Source organism: Lissotriton helveticus, chromosome 7, assembly GCF_964261635.1.
Source record: "Lissotriton helveticus chromosome 7, aLisHel1.1, whole genome shotgun sequence".
Classification (NCBI taxonomy): Eukaryota; Metazoa; Chordata; class Amphibia; order Caudata; family Salamandridae; genus Lissotriton; species Lissotriton helveticus.
Window position 1 is genome coordinate 1,806,969,632 of NC_136068.1, and position 18,662 is coordinate 1,806,988,293.

General features: G+C 47.8%; 1 protein-coding gene across 1 annotated transcript in view; it reads left to right on the plus strand.

Annotated features, from left to right (window-relative positions):
• Window positions 1–18,662, plus strand: part of LOC144770791 (uncharacterized) — a 114,157-nt gene that overhangs the window by 60,163 nt on the left and 35,332 nt on the right. Inside the window, exons 2-3 of the mRNA XM_078655546.1 lie at window positions 11,704–11,826; window positions 14,015–14,161. Coding sequence (XP_078511672.1) covers window positions 11,704–11,826; window positions 14,015–14,161 — 270 coding nt within the window. The remainder of the gene's footprint in view (window positions 1–11,703; window positions 11,827–14,014; window positions 14,162–18,662) is intronic.

The following is an 18,662-nucleotide window of genomic DNA, read 5'->3' on the forward strand; positions in this document are numbered from 1 at the left end:
ATGTTAACGCTGTCCCCTAGGGTCACGGAGGTTTGCCCAGAGTCCGTCCAGCCCAACCCAGGAAGCGGGACCGTACCTGTCCTAGCCACACTTCCCGGGAAGCGTGGCTGGGCGATTCGCCTTCTCGGTGGCCTCCTGGCGTGTCGCTGCAGTCTAGCTCCTCAGTAGGGCGGTCTCCTCCGTTCCTCGCTCTGGGTCCGTCCGGGTCTCGCCTCGTCCCGCTTGGGTCGGTGTTTCTTCCTTTCTCAGCCCCGTCCTCGGTTCTCTTCCACTCTCCTCCGTCCAGGCTCGACTTTCTCCCGTCTCCTTCGTCGATCCGCCACCACTCCTCTCCGTCTTCACTCCTTCGCCACTCCACTCCGTCCTCGCTCTCCAGTCTCCACTCTCCGCCTCCAGGTGTAACACACACCTGTCCAGGGGCCGGGCCGGTATTTAAGGAGCGGCCTTGGACAGATTCCTGCTCTGCTGCCGCCCATTTAAAGGTACAGGGCTCCTCGCATTCCATCACCGGCAGACAGCTGACCACATCCGCGGTTTTCCAGGCGTCGGTATGCTGAAACAACAGAGGAGACACATGAAAAGGTAGGCCAGGGGGGCCCGCGTCCGGGTCCCCCGCGTCACACACCTCCCCCCTAGGAATCTCCCGATCGGGGAGAGGAAACCGGGACAGATAATCCGCAATGGTATTGTCACAGCCCTTCCTGTGGCGGACCTGGAACCGGAAGGGTTGTAGCGCTAGGAACCATCTCATCACTCTTGGGTTGTTGGACACGTTTCTGCTCATCCATAACAGGGGCGCGTGGTCAGTGTACAGCACGAACTGACGCCCCTCCAGGTAATACCGGAGTTTGTCTATTGCCCATCTGATAGCGAGGCACTCCTTCTCGATTGTGGGGTATTTTATCTCTCTAGGAAACAGTTTCCGGCTGATGTAAAGTATGGGACACTCCACTCCTTCTCCTGAGTCCTGTGATAACACAGCCCCGATACCGAAATCGGAGGCGTCAGTTTGTAAGATGAATGGTTTGGTAAAGTCCGGGGAGGCCAGTACCGGGCTGGTAGTGATCGCCCGCTTCAAGGTATGGAAGGCCTTCCACATGGCTGGTGTCGGTTTCTGGAGGTCGCAGCCCTTCGGGTTTTTCTGCAAGGTGTCCGTCAAAGGGGCCGCGATGTTCGAAAATGAGGGGATGAATCTCCGATAGTAACCCACCAGTCCTAGGAAGGCTCTCATCTCTTTCGGGCTCTTGGGAAACGGCGTATCCGCGATGGCTCTTATTTTCTCGATCTGGGGTTCTATGACCCCGTGTCCCAGCAGATATCCGAGGTATTTCACCTTATGATATCCAATCCTGGATTTTCTGGAGTTGACGTGAAGCCCTGCATCTTTCAATAGTTGTAGAATGCTCCGTAGGTGTTGTAGGTGTCTCTCCCAGGAGGGGCTAAAGATGATAATGTCGTCAAGATATGCCGAGCTGTATTCCTGGTGTCCCCGTAACACCTCGTTCATTAGTCTTGGAAGGTGGCCGGGGCACCATGTAGTCCAAAGGGGAGTACGTTGAACTCGTATAACCCGTCGGGTGTTGAAAAAGCCGTCTTCTTTCTGTCCCCTTCCCGAAGGGGCACCTGCCAGTACCCCTTGGTTAGGTCTAGCGTGCTGATGTATCGGGAATCACCCAGTTTCTCAATAAGTTCGTCGATCCTGGGGATGGGATAGGCGTCGAAGGATGACACCGCGTTGAGAGCTCGAAAGTCCATACAAAAACGGCTGCTGCCGTCTGGCTTCGGCACCATCACGATGGGCGAGGACCACACGCTTCGGGAGGGTCGTATCACCCCCAACCGGATCATTTCCTTGACTTCCCTCCGTATAGCGTCTCTTTTTGCTTCAGGGATGCGATAGGGCCTTCGCTTCACGGTGACGCCGGTAGGGGTGTCAATCCGGTGTTCCGCCATGTGAGTTAGGCCTGGAAGGTCCGAGAACAGAGACCCGAAAGGTCAGAGGACAGTATTTAGTCCTTCTTTTTCCTTCTCGTACAAGTCCTCGTTGATCACCAGGTCCCCCAGCGTGGTATCAGGATGGGTAGGTACCGTTTCTGCCAGATGGGAAGACAGCGGGGCTGGGCCCAGCCACTTCTTTAAAAGGTTAATGTGGAAGATCTGAGTTTTGTTTCGCTGTAGGCGCAGACGGTAGGTGGTTCTTCCTATGGTCTCTAGTACTTCGTAGGGTCCTTGCCACTCGTTCTGGAACTTTTTAGAAGTGGACGGTAAGAGCACTAGGGCCCAGTCGCCCTTCTGTAAATGTCTCCATTTTTTTCCTCGGTCATAATGGGCCTGCTGCTTCCTTTGGCTGCCTTCCAGGTGGGCAAACGCCAGTTCTCGTATCTTGCCCAACTGGTTCTTTAGATTCTGGCTGTATTCCAGTAGCGTCCTGGTCTCCCTCCCGGGCTCTGTTTCCCACACCTCACGGGTCATGTCCAGGAGGCTTCGGGGTTGGCGTCCGTACAACATCTCGAAAGAGGAGCATCCTAAACTGCTCTGCTTCTGTCCGCGGATAACGTACAGGGCCAGGGGAAGTAGTAGGTCCCAATCTCTGTCGTTCACCGTCAGCATCTTCTTGAGCACCGTCTTAAGGGTCCCGTTATAGCGCTCCACCAGGCCGTCAGTCTGGGGATGATACACCGACGTTTTTATCTGGTGTAGGCCCAGGAGACGGCATACTTCCTTCATGACCCGGGACATGAAGGGAGTCCCCTGATCCGTCAGGATCTCTTTAGGGAATCCGACCCGGGAAAACAGTTCCATGAACTTATCCGCGATGATCCGCGACGTGGGGTTTTTCAAAGGGAACGCCTCCGGGAAACGTGTCGCGTAATCCACGATTACGAGTGCATATCTGTATCCTTTGCGTGTCGGTGGCAGGGGGCCAATTAGGTCCATCCCAACCCTTTCGAACGGGGTTCCGATTATGGGAAGGGGTTGGAGGGGCACCGCTGCGGGTCTTTGGGTGTTCTTCCTTTGACACAGGTCACACGTCTGGCAGTGGGTTTTGATGTCATTATAAATACCAGGCCAGTAGAAACTGCGCAGAACGTTTTGGGAGGTTTTTTCGCTCCCGATATGCCCCGCGAGCAAGTGCGTATGTGCATAGAACATAACTTGTTCTCTAAAGCACGTCGGTACCAGCAGTTGCAGGGGGTCCTCGGGTTTGGCTTGTCGATATAGGAGGTCCTCTTTAATCAGAAACCTTGGGTAGGCCGGTTGCGGGTTGTTCTGTTCTTGGTGTGCCTGCTCCCAGGCATTGAGTAAGCCAGCATCATTAGCTTGAGCGAAACGAAAGCTCCTATCGCCCTCCCAGGGATCAGTGGATGTGAGAGCCGGGACAGCCGTGATGCCTTTCTCTGTCTTTGGATGTAGGCAGTCCTTGAAGAGGTCCAGGAAGTGGGGGTTGTCCGTCCCGAGAATGAGGGACTCTGGAAGTGCATCCATTACCCCAACCTTTACCACTAGAGCGTCTTTTCCCTGTACCACTATGGGAATATACGCTACCGGATACCCCTTCACGTCTCCGTGTACACACTTGATATACACAGATCCCTCTGGCATTACCTGGTGGGGCCTCACGAACTCTCCCTGTATCACTGACTGCTTGCAGCCCGAGTCTAGGAGAGCCTTGACCATCGTCCCGTTAACGGTAACACTTACGTGATAGGCTCCACCCAGCTCTGCTGAATACATGACGGCCTTGGGTAGGAAGTTGATGTCCATGGGCTCCTCCTGTGAGCGTTTTTGGGGACAAAGGCGGGCGATATGTCCCCACATCCCGCAGTCGAAGCACTGCGGGCCCCGAAAGGGCGCCTCCGTGGGGGATGGTCTAGAAGGCGGTAGTCCCGGAGGAGGTCGTATGCGACGTTCCGGCCGGGGTACAGGCCGGATCGGTTTCTCTGGTTCTGACGGGTGCAGGCGGGGTTGTGCACGAGCATAGGTAGTAGCCATTTCCATTGCCTGTAAGGTGGACAACCCGGAGTGTTGTCGGAGCCACCTCTGTGTCCCGAAGGGGAGAGCCTCCAGATACTGCTCCAGGTATATTTTGTCCATTATAGCTTCCTTGGAACTTGTGGCGGGTGTGAGCCACTTGTCTGCGGCAGTCTTCAATCGGAAGAACAGGGTTTTCGGGTTGTCTCCAGGCTGCCCCCGTTCCTTGCGGAAGCGCACCCGGTACGCCTCAGCGTCCAACCCCAAATGGTCTAGGATGAGCGCCTTGATTTGCCCATACGGGGTGATTTGCCCATACGGGGTCTGTCCGTCTCCGTTAGCGACCTGGTAGGCTGCCTGGGCCTCTCCGCTCAATAAGGGCGCCAGAAAGAACGGCCATTTCTCCACGGGCCATCCGCACGCCAGGGCCACCCGCTCAAAATTCGTAAGGAAAGCGTCAGGATCTTCTCCGGCTACATATTTTTGCAATGATATACCGGCTGGGGTCGCAGGGGGTCGACTCTCCCTCACCGGGGCTCCTGTTGCACCGGCGGCGCCGCGCACCCCCTCGAGTTGGCTTACAACCGTCGTTCGGAAGGTCTCTCTGTCCAGTTGGGCTGCGGCCAGCTGTTGTTCCACCACCCAACCCAACTGCTCTTGTCCTTTCACCAGGGCTTGTAGCATGTCCTCCATCTTTGTTTCCTGGATGGGCTCTTCGATTATCCCCGCATTCTCCACCACTTGTGGGGTTTCAGCTTGCCTGTCGGTGTGTTTGTCGAATAAATCAAGAGAGACCGGGGTTTTGGGAAGAGCGGGTTTTATTCCGGTGTACAGTCTCCTTTTAACAGCAGGTATTCGGTAGAACGGTAGAGGGTTTGCTGCTTCCTCCGCCGCCTCTCGCACTCCGCTCCGCCTCCTCGTCTCCCGGTGCCTGCTGGGCGTTGTAGTCCGAGCTTCCGCCGTGGTCAGGATGATGCCGGGTGGGGCTCCACCCGACGTGCAGCAAAGGAAAGGAAATCAGCGTTACTCAGTTGTCCCAGCACATTCAGTGTGAGGAAGGGGATGTGAGGGAAACACACGTGCAGTTATCTACCCCTCGGTAAGTGCCGGACGGTGAGGGAACAAAGAAACAGTCCAGAGGGGGATAGATGTTAACGCTGTCCCCTAGGGTCACGGAGGTTTGCCCAGAGTCCGTCCAGCCCAACCCAGGAAGCGGGACCGTACCTGTCCTAGCCACACTTCCCGGGAAGCGTGGCTGGGCGATGCGCCTTCTCGGTGGCCTCCTGGCGTGTCGCTGCAGTCTAGCTCCTCAGTAGGGCGGTCTCCTCCGTTCCTCGCTCTGGGTCCGTCCGGGTCTCGCCTCGTCCCGCTTGGGTCGGTGTTTCTTCCTTTCTCAGCCCCGTCCTCGGTTCTCTTCCACTCTCCTCCGTCCAGGCTCGACTTTCTCCCGTCTCCTTCGTCGATCCGCCACCACTCCTCTCCGTCTTCACTCCTTCGCCACTCCACTCCGTCCTCGCTCTCCAGTCTCCACTCTCCGCCTCCAGGTGTAACACACACCTGTCCAGGGGCCGGGCCGGTATTTAAGGAGCGGCCTTGGACAGATTCCTGCTCTGCTGCCGCCCATTTAAAGGTACAGGGCTCCTCGCATTCCATCACCGGCAGACAGCTGACCACATCCGCGGTTTTCCAGGCATCGGTATGCTGAAACAACAGAGGAGACACATGAAAAGGTAGGCCAGGGGGGCCCGCGTCCGGGTCCCCCGCGTCACAACCACGCACTGTACTCTGGGTGAGTACCCCGTGCAGAAGAGAAAACTCGCATTGACGCCTGTACTGTCCAGTGTGGACAGCCATGGGGTGGGGGTGTACCCCAGTGCATACGGAGCGAGTGGGCATTGCTGCCCTGTATTGTCCAGTGTGGACAGCCATGTCAGCAGGGCCCTGTAAACTGTGAATTATGCACCAGGACGTCCGGCCATGGGCGCTGAGGGCTCCCACACACAGGCACCCACCAGAGCGTGATGGTGACTCAGTCAGGCGCAAAGAGCAGGCTCGCATAACAGACACCCCTGTCCCCCCAACTAGTGTGAGATAAAGAACACAGGCTGTAAAGATAAAAGTGCCCAGCTCCGCTGATTGATAATTGGAAGATCTGATACCAGGAAAGTACCTCACCCGTCACAAATATAAACCCTAGAGTTTGGACCAAATAAACTTGCATAGACTTGCAGCTGAATTAACCTGTGAACCTTTCAAAACGTAACCACAGTAACTTGCGAACCTCCTTGGTTTAGAGTAGATCTGGAATAAAGGACACCGAACCTTAATCGAATGGCCGTTGATTTGCGAGTAAATGTTTTTGACCCCCGGTATATTTGCAGCTGATTTGTGAATATAACACCAAGAAACTCTACCGACTTAACCTATTGAGCGCTCATGACGAGCTGAGCTCGTCATGACCGCACCCGTTAGATGGAACGCTCGCACGCTGGGCTGATTCCCCTGCTGTGCTGATCGTTTCATTGGAACGGGCGCAGTCATGACGAGCTCAGCTCGTCATGAGCACCGGAGCGCCGTGGTTCATGACAAGCTGACCTCGTCATGAACATGGGGGCGCTGTACGCGGCCCCCGCCCCCCTAGCACAGCGGGAGAATCCCGCCAGCGGCAAAGGGGTTAGGGCTAAATGACACCGGGGATCTTGCTTACTGCTTGACCAAAGAATCGCAAACCGTAGTGGACTTGCAGGAGAAGTGCGAATATAAACGTGTGAATTTAGAAATGCATTCATCCTTAAGGATATCTACCTAGAGTTCTACATAACCTCCTTGATACAGTTTCCTTTAGATGGATTCCAAAAATAAATCGGCCTACATTGTTTCCTTTCTCCAAGACTATCGCAGGAAAAGTTGTAAATCAACTGTGATAAAGTGGACGTTTTATGCGAAACAGGGCAGAGCCAGGTACTTTCAAATAACTACTGTTTGTTGCCAATGTGCTCGGACAGGGTCCAGTTCTAAGGGTTAAACGTGACAAGTAATTGTAGTTCACAGCATACCACAGAAAATTCTGATTGGCTGAAATAAAGGCAAGGAGACTTTGATCTTACCCTTTCTAGGTGCACCCTATAATGTTAAACACACACTGACTCGGTGGGCCTGCTATAGGGGAACACAGCCCCCTTCTCCTCAGCCAGAGGGGTTTCCACAGCTAAGTGCAGCTAAGGTACCCCTGAGTGCTGATGCTGCGCTGTCTCGTGTCCTTGAGAATGTGATGTAACAGTGAGGCCGCCAGAGGAGGGCTTCAATCACACCCTCCTCACTACAAAGCACCGTGCCGAGGTGACACTGTTATTAATTCCATAAGGGAGTGCAAAAGCAGCGCAATATTTTGCCTGGCACCTACAGTGGCGACGTGTTCTGTAGCACAGAGGGCTGAAACTGCACTTAATTTTGTTCTGTAGAAAAGAGTGTTAAAATGGCACAGATTTTTTTTATGTTTTGTAGCTGAGAATATTAAAGTGGTCCTGTACTTGTTGTGCGGGAAAGCGGTGAAGTAGCGGAGTGCCGCGTTTTGCACCTAAGAGTGTATTTTGTTCAGTTCCAGATAAAGACGGCAGCACACTCCAGTCAGTTCTCTAGTGCTCACCCTGCACTGCATTTAGTCCTGTTACAAGATGTTAAAACCTCACTGTATTTTGCACCGATCGATCCCGGGAGTCTTAGAATGTGTCCTGTGATCAGTCCTGCAGCAGGGGTCGACCTGTCTGAAGTTAGGAAAGAGACGCTGTAGTTAGTTCTGTTGCCCGAGTTTGTAGTGTCCATGTCTAGCCCACCAGGTACCTCCAGTAAGTCCCTCAGAGCTGCATTGCAGAGAGGTGGTCCGAGGCCATGCCCATTTTGACACCTCTCTGCAACGCAACTCTGTGGTGCATACTGGATGTACCTAGTGGGCTAGTTGGCCCCCAGGAACCCTCAGGATTCAAGGGGACTCAATCCCCCAACCTAAAACGCACCACAGGGCACCTTTGCACACTTGTCACATCAGTCCCCGCCCCCTCCACCACCATGCAAACGCACCCTGTGGCAGATTCCACCTCATGTTGCGACATCCTGTGCAGTAGGAGGGGAGCATGGTGCATGATCTGGATCTGTGGATCCAGGCGGTGATGAACTGTTGAGGGGGCGGGCGATACAGTACATAGCGTTTTGCAGAAGCCCTCGACATCTGCCTGTGTCCAGAATTTTGGAGCGGCCTTTCTGTTCCACACGCAGGTGTTCCGGGTAGAGCATTGCGTATTTGATGTCCATTCTACATAGTGTATTTTTGACATTGTTGTATTTCCTCCTTGCCTCTTGCACCATGGAGGTGAAATCGAGGAAGATAGAAATGGTAGCACCCTGGTGGCAGAGGGGACCTTTCTCATGCGCCTGAAGTGTCTTTGTCCCTGTAATTGAGGAGGCACACTATTGTGTACCTGGGGGGACGCGCTCCGGTGGGTACAGGCCACTGACGATATTATAATTATGGATCTGACTCCCATAGGGTTGAGTAAGAACATGAAGGCTCTACAGAAATATATGGTAGCTCAATACTTGAAGAAAAACATCCCAAAAAGTAAACTTTGATTCTAAAAAAACAGAAAGAATAGCAAAGCCTGCAACTTTATCTGGAGCATAGACTCTGAGAAACTCGAGTCTGTAGAGACCTATCTTTATTTGGGTAAAATGATCAATGCCCTAGTAAAGCAACGTCACACACTACTGCCTTATGCAGATATTATTGCCACTTTTTACATGTGTTATCTGTCATCAAGGCAAAGGTCCCGGCAACACTCCTGTATGCTATTGAATTCATTCATATAGAAGAATGGAGCTTCCTTGATAAAATAGAGGGCCAGAGTTTATGTAAACTAAACAACTTTAATACTCTGGTCTGACTCCAGCCATTCATATGGAATTTGGTTTGATAAGTTCCTTTGTACAAGACTTAGCTAGAGTAATCTGGTGGGGATATGTGCAAAAGAATAGTGACTCGAATACAATAAGGGTCTTCCTAATTGGACATAAGTTTGGTGCAAATACTGACAAATGCTTGTTTGCACCTGACTTCACTTCAGCAATCAATCTCTTTCGTACACAAAAGTAGTTACCTAAGAGATCTCAAGTATTGCCGACTGAAGGAGAGATCGAAGACAATAGTTAACTCCTGTAACCCGAGGGCTGCTCAGAAATATTTATCCTGGAATCTAGAGGATGGGGGTTCTCCATTTGGTGATTTTATTTGTATGAACCTTTTATTTTTAAATGACTTAACGGCAAGTTGGTCCTCCTCAACCCAGAGCAGAGGGAGATACTGTAACCTGGGTAATCTGGGCACCCAGAACATTGGTCATATTCTGTTTGTTTGTGCAGCCCTACTACCTCATCGCCTATGTCTGTTACATCCTCTGTTTATACAGAATAATATCAAGACTGTAGCTACAGCTCATGAGTTTCTCTTTTTCCTAAAGAATGAATTAGTTTGTTTAAAAATGTTCAAGCTTTTGAAGGTGTTTTAAAATCTGTTTTAGTTTGTTTGTGTTTTTACCCTAAGAATGTAAGTAAAGTCGAAGCATCAGCATCCTTACATTACTGTAAATTTAATTATACTAAATTTTAGTATCTTGAATCATTTATGGAACTTTGCACTCAGCTGTTGCTGCTAGATTGAATAAAGTTTTTTATTTGCCGGCTTGACTAATTTGATTCTGTCAGTCTTCTTCTTTTATTTCTATGAAATTATATACATAATTAATTATGTTTATTTGCAGCGGTAAAGGGATTTTAGCTGTATTTTAAATTCCAATTTCATTGTGATACCCGTCCTCTTCTTCTTTAATGTTGCTTGTTTAGTATTTTTAAACTATTTGCTAAATGTTGCACTCAATTATTGCTGCTATGTCAAAGGAAGTTTCTGTTATAACTATATATACTCTTTATTTTCTCTCCTTCAATTTATATCTTCTTATGTTCTTATGATTGTGACTTTATCTGTACAAAAATGTATATTCATGTATTATTGTTGATTTTGTATCCCTCTAAAATGTAGTATTCGTCCTTTGTCATTTATACCAACAACATTTTATGGTAAAGGTTTATATTGTAAAATATAAAATGCAATCTTATTTTGTGAATTTTTTAACATTTTTAAGTGGACCTCATTTTGAGTTTCAAACATTAACAAAGAATTGAATTGAATTACTAAATGCAACACTTTCAACTAGCACAGCACATTTATATTCTTAATTAAAAAAAAGAAATAAAACAATTGAAATTTGAGCTTTGTGTGTATGACAAATATTCCTGAACTTTCCGTTCATCCTAACAAATATCCAAGTGTGTGCCTTCTTTACCCTCCTCCTGTAGCCTAGAACAATCCACAAAGGAAACAACCCAGAACCCTCTGGAATGTGTGAGAATGGTTTGAGCCCCCTGATAAACCAAGTGTACCTGCAAGATAAGTTTGCGTCCACTCAAAATGCACTTAATTTGATATGCAGCACCCTCAATATCAAATCTTACAAAAAGATATTGTGAGACATGCACATTAACCAAAAATAAATATTCAGCGTAGCCCCAACACTTATAATTATATATAGTTTTGGACCAAGTGAGACTTCATAGTGAATGCAAGCAACATAATTTTGCTTTTTATTTCATGAGAGGTGAGTTTCGAGAAGAAGGGGGTTAATACTAAGCTGTACATGTGTTGATTTTGATATACTTAGGCACTCTCTCTAGGCTACGAAAAGTGTTGATGAAGTCTCTGGTTTGTGGAATCAAGAGGTATCATTGAGAAGCACAAACCAGCATGGGAGCTAAGATGATGTAAGGAGGGACACAACAAATGTTGAGGAGGGGAGTTGAGGGGTCCTGGAAGACGCTCAGGTCAACCACTGTCTTGCATTGATGGCTAAGTAAATGCCGACTTTCTGTGGAAATTCTGCTGTGCTGTCAATCACTATTTCCGGGATGGTACCCTCACACAGGCCTGGTCTTTACTTAGTGTTAGAGATTGGTCAAAAAGCTTACATTAGTTGGCCATCATAACAAAGCATGTGGTTGCCAAAATGGGTATTTGGTGAGTTATCACCAGTTTTCTGTTGTTCTATAGCCATTTTTTGATACAGAATTATTTTTTTCTGGAAATATCTGTGGAAAAGAAGAGAAGACCACCTCCGCCATATGCATGGATTTTTCCATAGGGGTGGCTGTATGCCTGTTTCTATATGTGGAAGATTTGATGTGTTTTACTCAATTTGTTTCTTAGTTGTGTCCTTGAAAGGTGGTAGGATCCTTTTACGGCAGTTGTAGAAGGAAAGCATTGGGCGGAAGGAAGCCTTTGAGACATACTTTTGTGTCCTCCACCCTTCTGTTCAGGGATACTTCATTGCACTGCGAGTATAACATTTAACCCACCCTATGATCAAATAGTCTAGACCGTTAAAATTACGCACCAAGCTTTCCCTGACCTCCAGGCTCCTTGTTTTGCTAAATAATTCTGTTCAATATCACCACCAATACTTATACTGTCAGACAATGTCAGAGGTGCTGCCTACCATTCAACAGCCCTGGTGGCAACTTCAGAATGTGAAATATATGATCAGAACATAAGATAAAGACAGAAAGATTATGAGACCTTATCCTATCACGGAACATAAGAAATGTTCATAGTTTTCCATGTTTTTCTAGGAAATGCCTTGTCCTGTCAGCAGTGTGTCGGCAGCACCAGTTCTTCTTGTACAGGCCCTACACTGCCCTGCCCCTCTGCAGGTGATCAATGCATTTCTACACTCACCGAGACCATCATAACTGGTAAGTTAAAGTCAAAAGTGCCCAAAGAGTAAGCTGCTTGGCTAGTAAACAACCCCCCTCTCTAAGGAGTCACTTCTCTTTGATTGCACTGCAGTCCCTCGAAACTCTTTAAGAAAGATCTTTCAAAGATTAAATGGCACTGCACAAGCCCCCGCACCTCTCAGCATGGAGGCCAGACCCTACAAGCTTTCTTCATTTCCTACTTTCAGGATGCCCCTTCCAAATCTCCTCAAAGCGCTCTATATGTTGGCACCGGAGGGCAATACTTTAAAAGAGGCATGGGTCTGCAGACATCTAACATAGAAGTGCTGCTAGGGTTTAGTGATATAAGTGTGATCTAACAGGAACAGTTGCTTTAATCTTCAGGTAGAGCACATTTGACCCTTTGGAGGAGGACCAAGCCACAGGCGCCCATGCTATAAAGTTAAGAGATTACAGACGTAGTTAAGGGATTAGTTTACAAGGCTCTAGGGCTGAATATGTGGTTCCTGAAAGGGTCTAATTCTGTAGCACAGGTTCTTAGAGGAATTTGCTCAGAAAATCGTCCCATCATTATAGGAGAAGCTGATTCTATATCACCTTAAAAAGGGGACTTCTAGGTCACTTAAAAGAAACAACCAGTGTATTTTGATAATCTCGATTCTTGGGAAGTAGCTAGAAAGAATGAATTAAGTAGAGGAAGTCGGACTGAATAAAGATAAAATGCACTCAGGGACAGCTAGGGAGATTATAGATTGACAGCAATCAGACCTCCTTCCTTGAACCCTCCTAAAGAGAATCTGGCACCATTCTGAAGCAGAAAGGCTCCTCTTCTGAGCCACAAGACTCTAGGAAGGAATACTAGGTGATACTGGATGGCTAGGTAGCAGCAGGCTACATCGTTCTGTCGCGCCCTGCGGCCTCGCATTGGTCGACTGGAGTAAATGCCTGTTCCTCTGTCCCCTCTTCTATCTCCATCCAGGGTGTCCAGAGTTGGCTTCAGAGCCAAAGCTGCAAAGTGCATCTTATCAACTCTGCTGTTCAGCTCTATTAGGGTCAGGTCGGGCTTTGATTCATAGACAAGAGTCCTAGCCCTGATGGCTTTGTTGATGATACAGCTGGTTTTAAAAATGGTGTTATTCGGAAAGAGTGGCCACTGGTATTCCATCAGGATCGGGATGATGTGATCAGATATCATATGACCTTTGAAGAGGGGGGCTGTGGTGTGGTAGCCTATGTCCTTCCACTAATACATGTATAATTAATGGGCACAGGCCTTGTCTCAAGACCTTGGCCTGTGCCAGGTACCCATGCTGTCTATAGCCCCAAGACCTTGGCCTGTGTGTGGTACCCATGCTGTCAATAGCCCCAAGCCCTTGGCCTGTGCCTGGTGCCCATACTGTCAATAGCCCCAAGTCCTTGGCCTGTGTGTGGTACCCATGCTGTCAATGGCCCCAATCCTTTGGCCTGTGCCTGGTGCCCATACTGTCAAAAGCCCCTAGCCCTTGGTCTGTGCCTGGTGCCCATATTGGCAATAGCCTCAAGACCTTGGCCTGTGCCTGGTACCCATACTGTCAAAATTCCCAAGACCTTGGCTGTGCCTGGTACCCCTGATGTCAATAGTCCCAAAGCCTTGGCCTGGGCCTGGTATCCATGCTGTCAATAGCCCCAAGACCTTGGCTGATGCCTGGTGCCCAAGCTGCCAAAGCCCCAAGACCTTGGCCTTTTCCTGGTACCTATGTTGTCAATAGCCCCAGACCTTGGCTTGTGCCTGGTGCCGATACTGTCTACATCCCCAATACCTTGGCCTGTGAATGGTACCCATGCTGTCAATAGCCACAAGTTTTTGCCTCATCCCTTTAGAGTTTGCTGTGTTCTGTGATTCAAGGAGGAAACACTTCATAGAAGTCGAGGAACAGGTCAGGTCTCTTTCATGGAAATAGAGTAGTGTTAGCTCCCAGCGACTCTTACGCATGTACACAGTCACAGTCATGACCCAGACAAGGTCTATCCTGAGAGGGGGCCACTACTCTGACTGCAAGAGAACAGTGGGGGTTGAGGGCAGGCCATCTTAATGGAAACCACCTCTGGTGCATTTTAATATGTCTAATATAAAGAAAGATAGATTACAATTTTACGTCACACTAAAGATCCTTTTACCGAATTATTTGTGAAACATACTTTATTGCTCTAATTGTTTCTCCTCTAGAAGCCGCACAGGTTACTTTGTTTTTACGAACGTGTGGAGCCTCCAGTGAGTGCAACCAGGTGGCCAGTCTGAGTAACCCCAGCATGTCTGTCAAAATCAGCTCAACCTGCTGCGTGGCTGATAACTGCACTCCCCCGCAGCCGATATGTACGTGAGTCTTTATGCATGCATGACGTATGCTAGAAAAGGTAGGAATATATTGCCTTGTATGTGCCATGAAGTTGCAGGTGACGCCACTTATGTTCTCAGTACCCGATGAACATCTCATCCCTCACAATGGGACCGATTCACAGAACTAACGTATGACAAAATACTAAACTTACTACTTTTGGTATTCACAGAAGGCATTTAGTAGTCTTAAGTTAGGATTTTGTCATAAATTAGGATTTTGCCTTAAGTTAGGATATTGTGTTAAATTAAACTTAAGTTTAACCTTTAAGACAAAATCCTAATTTAGGACAAAATTCTAATTTAGGACAAAATCCTAAATTAGGATAAAATCCTAATTTAAGACAAAATCCTAATTTAGGACAAAATCCTAACTTAAGTCTACTAAAGGCCTTCTGTCAATACCAAAAGTAGTAAGTTTAGGATTTTGTCGTAAGTTAGTTCTGTGAATCGGCCCCACTATTATCTGTGAGTCGGTTGAACTTCCTCTGCATCATACATGGGAGATCTAACCTGGCTGAGATGACGACTCCCTTGTGCTGGACTAACCAATCAGTGCCCGGGCCCTAAATGGCACCCTAGCATTTGTCTCTCCAGGGGGCACATATTGACATAGCTGATAGGCCATCTCATTAACATGCCTTGGCACCAACTGAGCGTGTTCCACCCAGGTTCGGACTTAAACAAAAAATAGGCCCAGCCACCAAAATAAAAGTGGCCATCACTAACTAACTAGATAGTTAACAAATGTGGCCCACATTTGCAAATCAGGCCAGTTTTGAACTTGTAAAGACAGACTGTATAGGAATTTTCAAAGTATATGGGAATGCATGCATTTGTGTCGATTGCAGCAAATTTTGTGGCAATATCAGGAAAATCAATAGTAACAACCGGCCAAACTTGTAAAAAAACTGGTTAGTCAGACCAGCCCATCGGTCACTACCTGATTGCCCAATAGGCCAGTCAGACCCTGGGAGGTGATGCACAATCAGCCCTCCTCAAGATTGGTGTTTGTCAGAATATTGTAGTCCTAAATTTCATCCGACCTAAATATTGTATCCTAAAAATCGAACTTAAAAAGATTGTCCAACTGGGTGTATAGTTCCTATTATTGACTACTAACTTATTACATTTTAGTCCTGATTCACCAAGGGACTTACGCACAATAAAGTTACAAGTGCAGAGTCTCCGCACTCATGGTTGAAATCTCTGAACAGCGCTCTGCAGAGTGTGCCATCAGGGCCGGACTGGGAACAGAAACCGGCCCTGGCGAACTGCTCAGTCCCTCCCCCCTATCCTCCCTCACCTCCCCTGGGGCGAGGGGGAGTGCAGCTCAGCAGTTTACGAGGGCCGTTTGTGGCCGATTTTGTTACCTGGGGCCGATATTGCCGCCCCCCAGTAACAAAAATGGCCCCCCGGGGGCCCAAAACCGTCCCTGACCCTAGCGGCCTACCGGGGAAACGCCCGGTGCGCCTACGGCCAGTCCGGCCCTGTGTGCCGTACAGAGATTATCCGGAGTGCCAATATTCTCTCACGAGTGCGGAGGCTCCACCACAAGTGCAGAGACACTCGTAACTGTACTACACACAAGTCCCTTTGTGAATCTGTCCAAAGCAATTGATATTCAGAACACATCATTGATGTCAGACCTTATTCTAATAACATTATGGTACCAACCCAGGAGAGCACATGGAGGATCCCATGGATCCACCGACATTTTCAGTGCATGGAACACAGTTGTAGACAGGCCATTTGGAACCTGGCTGAAACCTTCATAATTTCCTTTGCAGTAATTATGATGAATTCCCGAGAAATTATACAAAATACACAAATGACGAAATACCATTTTGCACTCCTGTTTTTGGCACGCTGTGCATCCTCACATCTATTTTGTACTCTAGGAAGTATTTTGCAATTAATAATAACACAAATTTCCATGTGATTTGAACAACATCCATCCACATTGTCTGCATTGTTGCCGTGCACCAGCAATACGATTATTACCCATCCTAAATTTCATTTACGTTATATGGCTTAATCTTGGGCATTTTGCGTAACAAACATAATCTAAAATGCCGACAATTATGCTAGATCACACTGGTTTAAATTAAATTTCACCCCAGCCTATCCATTTGAAAAGCAGGACACTGACAGTACAGAAAAGACGACCACTTTGACATTTTTAGAACAGCTCAACACTGCATCCGTGTGTTGGCTGTTACAGCTAGTGCATGTGCACAAGACTTAGGGCTATATGTATGGACATTTTTTGCAGTCTAAAACGACCGATTCTGTGGATCAGCCCATTTGCAACTGCGATTTTTTTTTTTCAATATACAAATGTCAAAGTGCAATTCTGTAAGTTTTTATGGGACCACTTCCCCTTTGACAATGTTCAACTACATATTTTTTAACAGGGGGCAGTGCCCATTGACCACAGCTGACTCTTAAAAAAATGAAACTAAAATGTTTAATTTTCAGTTTTTTAAATGCATCCCATTTTCCATTAAGGAAAACAGGCTGCATTTAATTAATTGAAAGCAATCACAGATAAGGTGGTCTGCTGACCCCAGGAGGCTACCATGCCTGTAATGGCCAACATTCTTAAAGGGTCGCAAACTGCAACCTACCTCATTAATATTCAGGAGGCAGATGGATTTGCAGCCCAATAAGAGTCACTATTCAAAAGATGTAAGTTTATTTACATCAGGAATTGCAATTTCCTAATTGAGAATGCGCAAGAATGACAATCAAGAAATAGAAATTCTAGATTTTTGCACCGAAGGCCCTTTGCATTTTTTATTGCTAATGGGACAAGATGCCCATCTGTGTCCATGTGCCACCCTTATAAAGAATGCTCAGGTGCCAATTTAAACATGGGTCTGACTTTGCGATGAGCCCCATTCTCCATGCACCGATTGATGGACCAGGAGCAGTGCTAATCTCAGTAGGATTTTTGTGTTCCGTGCTGGACATGTCTCTCTTAAAAGCACTCTAAATGGCAGCTGAGTTTAATCAGGTAGAAGCCAGGACAAGGACAACAGACTGGGAAAGCTCAGGCCTAAAGGTCTATTTTCAGATTTTTAATCATACCTAAATGAAATAATATTATCCGTCAGTTAATCACAGTTCAAAACTAAGAATACTGAAGCAGTCACAAAGCTCAGTATGTTTCAAATCACAAAATACAGGGGCAGATTTATGTCAGACTTGCGCCACGTTTACACCGCAGTTGCGTCATGCAACAGCGGCGTAAACGTGGCGCATCCCTTGGACCAATTTACAACGTGACGCATCTAGGCAGATGCGTCACGTTGTAAAGCCCTGCGCCACCTGTGGGCGTTCCGGCGCAGGGTGGGCGTTCTGGGGCAGGTGCGCCTCGCAAAAGTGCCTGCGTGAAATCTACAAGATTTCACGCAGGCACTTTTAGGCCAATGCTGCGTCAAAACCCTGCGCCTGCTTGAAGCAGGCGTAAGGCTTGATGCAGCATTGGACAGATAGGGCCCCCCAGAGCAGTGCTGGAGCTGCGTCGCTCTTGCGACACAACTCCAGCAATGCGCCGCCTTTACGGCACAGATGCGTCACGCATCTGTGCCGTTTTTGCCACATGGTGTGCCGCATTGTAAATACGGCGCACCATGGGTGGTGGAGCTGCGGCGCACAATAACTGGCGCATCCCTGGGGATGCGCCAGTTATTGTAAATCTGCCCCACAGAGTCTAAAGAGGGAGCCCAATCCAGCTTAAATTCACCTCCTAAGGTCAGCTGGGAAAGGCTCTCTGCACATCCAAAAACAATACCTTGATAGGGTTTTAGACAAATGATTTTTTACATTCAATACAGTTACACCAGTTCCCACTAACAGGAATTAAGCAGTGTGAAAAAGTGGCAAGAAACATATTTCGACTTTCTCCCATAACTCTACAACATCGAACTTCTCTCCAACATCAGGCATACCAGAACAAATATTGTTACAACAGTTGTAAATTCTCCTAATAAGTGACCCCAGAAACTGGAAAAAATGAGGCCCATTGCAACTGAGGCCATGTCAGACCTTTGTGTTTGTGTAAGACACAGATATAATTCCTACTGCAACTGATTTACCCAATTCTGTGTTACAGGATGATTTTCCAATCAGGACAAAAACTGAAATAAATTATTGTGCAACTGCCCGAACATTTATAATAATTGTATATACATGAATCATAGAGATTTTAACAAAGACAGGTGTAAGAATGTGGATTAATATTTAGGGTGGGTGACAGGGCAACTCAGTAGCAATATCTTATCTTATCATAGCTAACCTTCATTGTCACTAAAGTAACCTGTGCTTGGAGGAGTCACTCATTCAGGACAAACATGTCCATCAAAGCGGTCTGTTGAATGTCTTCTGGAAGGAATCACACCTCCTTAAAGGCTAATTAAACGCTGGGCAGCTGTTTGAAATATAATGCAAATTAGCCTCCAGGAGCTTTAGGGAA